The sequence below is a fragment of the Electrona antarctica genome, assembly GCF_951216825.1.
Source record: "Electrona antarctica genome assembly, chromosome: 2".
Classification (NCBI taxonomy): Eukaryota; Metazoa; Chordata; class Actinopteri; order Myctophiformes; family Myctophidae; genus Electrona; species Electrona antarctica.
Window position 1 is genome coordinate 17,008,971 of NC_136807.1, and position 4,959 is coordinate 17,013,929.

General features: G+C 44.3%; 1 protein-coding gene across 1 annotated transcript in view; it reads left to right on the top strand.

Annotated features, from left to right (window-relative positions):
* Window positions 1–384: 384 nt before the first annotated feature.
* oprl1 (opiate receptor-like 1) overlaps window positions 385–4,959 on the top strand; it is a gene marked incomplete at its 3' end in the record, with an annotated part of 65,379 nt that continues 60,804 nt past the window's right edge. Inside the window, exon 1 of the mRNA XM_079529024.1 lies at window positions 385–515. Within this exon, the coding sequence (XP_079385150.1) occupies window positions 391–515 (125 nt within the window). The 5' untranslated portion in view covers window positions 385–390. The remainder of the gene's footprint in view (window positions 516–4,959) is intronic.

The following is a 4,959-nucleotide window of genomic DNA, read 5'->3' on the forward strand; positions in this document are numbered from 1 at the left end:
CTGGACATGTATTTGTTTCTCTGGCACAAAAGCGAAATAAACATATATCGGTATCAGTATCGGCTATCGGCTAAATTGTTATTTTAAACATCGGTATTGGTATCGGACAATAATTTCCATATTGGTGCATCCTATTATTTTTGTATTGTATGTCTGTGCCACTGCCACTGTGAGGACGAGGATGTGTGTCAAACATCTGTATTTTAGACATTGAACCTTGTGCCTCTGGTCTCCAGGCCCTTCGACCTCCTTTGACCTTGCCGGCCCGTTACCATGGAGTACCCTGATGCTGACCCTGCCCTACTGGGGGACATGGCCCCCTTGTATCCCTTCTACGGTAACTACGGCGATGGCCTCTTCCTGTCCGATCTTAACATGAGCGGGGGCGGCATGTTCAACGACACAGACGGCGCCTTCCTTCCCACGGGGGTGAAGGTAACCATCGTGGTCGTCTACATGATCGTCTGTGTGGTCGGCCTCGTCGGAAACTGTCTGGTCATGTATGTCATCATCAGGTCAGTGCGTGTTGGATGGAGTGAGGGCTTTGAGTGTGATTGAGTTACTGATGAATGGCTGGGGCATACCCCCAGGCAGACACACACACACACACACACGCACGCACGCTCACACGCACGCACACACACACACACACACACACACGCACACGCACACGTGTCGTGGCAGAGACACTGTATGCATTGTGTACTTTCTGCTTTAATCAAGGAATGTTCGTCTAATTTAGCAGAATGTTCACTCATTATAATATGCCCAGAATAGAGATGCAAGAGTTTGTGTGGTTAAAATATTCCAAGTGTACATGTGTGGTTTCTTTCGACTTCTTTCATCGACTGCCACCCCACTCAGCAACAGATGCCACTATCCCAGCATGGGGTCTGAGCCGACTTCCACTCACATATAAAGATGATTGCAGTTCGGAGCATGAGTGGGGGCGGGAGGAGGGACCTGTAATGGAAAATGGGTCCCCAAGGATGTATTAGTTTGGGCAAAACGGGGACCACAGTCCTATAATGGTATCTTTATTAGTCATGGATGGTTAAACCTGCTGTAGGCCCCGCAGTGAACCATGCAGTGCATGGCATTTCCTGCAGTCTGGGGATCTTTTCTCTGGCTTATCTGGAGGGTGACCAATACATTGTGATTATGTCTGGGCATTCAGGAAATGTAGTGTTCAGTAGGGGTAAATAGTGTTCAGGAATGTATAGCTGTGTATAGTAGCAGTGTTCTGTTCTTCAATAGTGTTAAGGAAGCGTAGCTTTGTTCAGTGATGTAGCAGTGCTCAGTGTTGGGGGATGTACTGTATAACACAGTGTTCAGTAATGTTGCAGTGTTCAGAATGACTGTCCACTGCAATTTATATACTGTAGGTTTGTAATGCAACAATGTATTGCTATTCCAGTGGAAAAGGTGTTTTAGTCAGCTAAAAGCATGGTTCATACTGAGAGAGAGAGAGAGAGAGAGAGAGAGGGGTGTACCTAAATGAAAGGTCAAAGGTTCAATCTCCACAGCAGTTAAGAGTGTCCATCATGTGTCCTGTGAATGCGTCCTTGAGCACCCCCTCCCCAAACGCACGCACGCACGCACGCACGCACGCACGCACGCACGCACGCACGCACGCACGCACGCACGCACGCACGCACGCACGCACGCACACACACACACACACACACACACCTCCTCTACTCCCCCTCACTCATAAGTCACTGTGGATATGAGCAAGTATAGTATACATCTGAACAGAATGTAAATGCAGAGAGGGAGAGACAAACATATGGAGAGAAGAGAGAGAGAGAGAGAGAGAGAGAGAGACCTAAAGTTGAGTATAGAAATACATCTGTGTAACAGATAGATGGGAGAGAGAGAGAGCAGATGGGAGATACAGTAGTGAGAGAGCAAATGATGAAGAAAGACAGAGATGGGAGGGACGGAGGGATGAAGGAGGTGTGTTGAATGTAAATCATCTCTGTCCTGTTCACCTTCACACCAGATGTCTCTGTTACCACTGGCAACGACGACAACTCCCCCCCCCCCCCCCTCCAGGTGGCAGGCAGACAGAGGTCCTGGAAAAGACGAAGAGAAAGAGAGAATGGTGACATATCTCTCTCTCTCTCTCTCTCTCTCTCTCTCTCTCTCTCTCTCAAATATGCTTTATTGAGCATTCTTATATTATACAAAATATTAATAATTCTGCATATTCAGAATTAGAACAAACAAGGAAAAACAGAGTAAGAGAAAGAGAGATGGAGAGAATGATGCATCTATCTCTCTGTCTGTGTGTCTGTCTCTTTCTCTCAATTAACGGCATTTCTTCATTTGGCACAAAAGCAAATACCATTCTCTCTCCCTCTCTCTCTCACACATACGCATGCACGCACGTCTTACAACTCTAACTCTACAACAATTACATTGGAGATCTCTGTAGCTCTGGTCCATAGCCTTAAGACTCCCGAAGCCTTAAGGTTATGGGACCCTCAAACACGTCCATTGTGTATGTTTTTAGTGACAAGACGACATCAAATCTGTTTGTTTACATCCCCGTAGTGGCTCAACGGCATTCCAATAATACGCTTCAGGAGTGGGTGTACAGATTTGGACCAATCAGATCGTTTTTTACTCAACACGAAGTGATTCGGTTGGCGTAGGCATACCTACCGGATCTTCTTTCTACACGAATTAGTCAAAACAAGACAAAGTTGATTTTTTTTATTAAAAATAAAACCGCATGAGTTTTCCTGTCAGAATCAGCTTTTGTTGCATTCGTGCTAAAAGAGTGACTTTGAGAGCTGTTTCCCCGTTACAATGGAAGTCAATCTTTATTTCTTAAATTGCTAATAAACAACACAACGGAGCGAAATAATTTATGGACTATTTTGCCCATAATAAGGTAAGAAAACAACCCAAACCTCTCAAAAAGTGGAATACACTCGATGTCATGATAGCGCAAGTGGAAAGCCCAATAAGAGCTTGCACTAGTTTGCCACAACAATGGCACAAACCCAGGGGAGGCAAAATAAATCCGGTTCCTATATCCTCCGTGGTGGTTGATTTCGGAAATGGGAAAAATACAACGCCACCATGCAAACGTTCTGTATACCTTGTAGCCTATCTGAGTTGCAAGTTCCATATGCACACCGCTTATCCATTTTGACCCGCATTGAAAGCTTGACCATTCTCCTTACTTAGTAACCGTCGCTAACATGGTATTGGCCAAGAGCGGGCTGGGGTGGAACTTAGCGAAGGGCTAATTCATTGCCCTCGCATGACATGCAGTACAGCGCCTCTCGACTTTTGCTAAACTTAAACAAAAAACATTTTACTCCTCACCAATACTGTTGTCACGGAAACAGCTGATAGCGTGACGCCAGCCTGGCTAATATCACACAACACTGTCGCAATTTTTCTTTGCCAACGGCTGATTCAGTCTGGCTTATTAGCCAGGCTAATGATGTCAGCCTATAAAAGCACCGCACATAGAATCATTCAGCAGATATACTAATAAGTAGGTATCTGGAAGTACAGTATATGAAGGAGTTACCTGTCTAGGGCCAGTTTCAAGCAACTGACTAGTTCACAGCTCCCTCCCCCAGTACCTAAGGAAAGATACAGATACCCATAAACTCTATATAAGGTCCACAGGTAGGACTAAGCTCTACTGGCGGCTTTCTCTACAAACCTAGAGAAATCTCGGTTTCAAATACAAAGACGGTTTTGTGATGAAAAAAGCCTACTTTCTCTAGTGGACGCTGTCTGAGTAAAATACAATAGAGGGTATATGCACATGCTTAAAGTGAATTCTTTTTTGATGAATTCCTGTCCTGTCTATAGAAGTGTCTATTTGTACGTCTCTAAATGTTTTGATGATTTGAACATGGTGGACCCTGTTGGAAACAAGTGTAATGCTTAATTGGGTCGTCCACTCACAGTTAACAGCCTTTGTATTGAGTTTGTGCTTGAAATGTACTGTAATTCTGCAAACTGTTAATAAATTCTTCAATCAATCAATCAATCAATGGCACATCGAGTGGCAAATCGAGTGGCAAAGCAACATGCAAAGTGAGTTTAACATTGTTTAACGTTGTGTAATGCAATCAGATATGACTTTTCTGTTTGTATGTATGGGCTGTCAAGGCCAGGAAAGTCGTTTTTTGCCACTCAGTAGGCATTCCTGCATAACTTCCTGGTTTGATGATGATGTCACGCGCATACTCTCTATTTTCTCACAGAAAATCTTATTTTTTTTCATCGGAAGGCAAAATCTTGCCAATGGGGTTTTCTCTTGGCAATATCTGTAGAAGGCGCAGTGGAGTAACTAAAAGTATTTTTCTTCCAGTGAAAAAAATGAATGTTGCAAAAAGTGCATGTTGTGTGTCTGTGTGGTGGGGGGCCCAGAGTGCGTCCACCTCCCTATACCTCCCTATCTAGTCGATCGGTTGCATGGTAGTCGGTATCGCACTGGGCACTCTGACAATAAAACAGCTAATCTTGACAACAAGTACAATAGGTATTTCATTAACGAGTGGGGCATGTATCCGCAACATCGACCCTGACTTGCATTATTAGTATTTACTAGCAAAATGGGTGGGTAATGGGCCCCAGGCCAAGAAGTAGGCAAATTCGCAAAAGTTTGTTTTGGGACATAAGGTAATGCTGGAAAACCAGGTGGAAGCATAGTCAAGGGGGGCTGAATTAGAGCTCCTGCAAGAGTTTTGAGAGCACCTTTGGACATGACATTCTGCCCAGGAATCTTGTTCTTTGATTTACTTCACCTTTGTTGACATGCTTTCACCTGTCAGCTGTCAGCAGAATACAGCCCAAATATGTACTCTTTTCTTTGCTGGATTAGACATGGCGTCAATCTATGTCAATGGCGGTGAATGTATTCATATTTGAAGGAATACTTAGTTGGAAGACCTAGTTCACACCAGCGCGTTGGCATGTTCA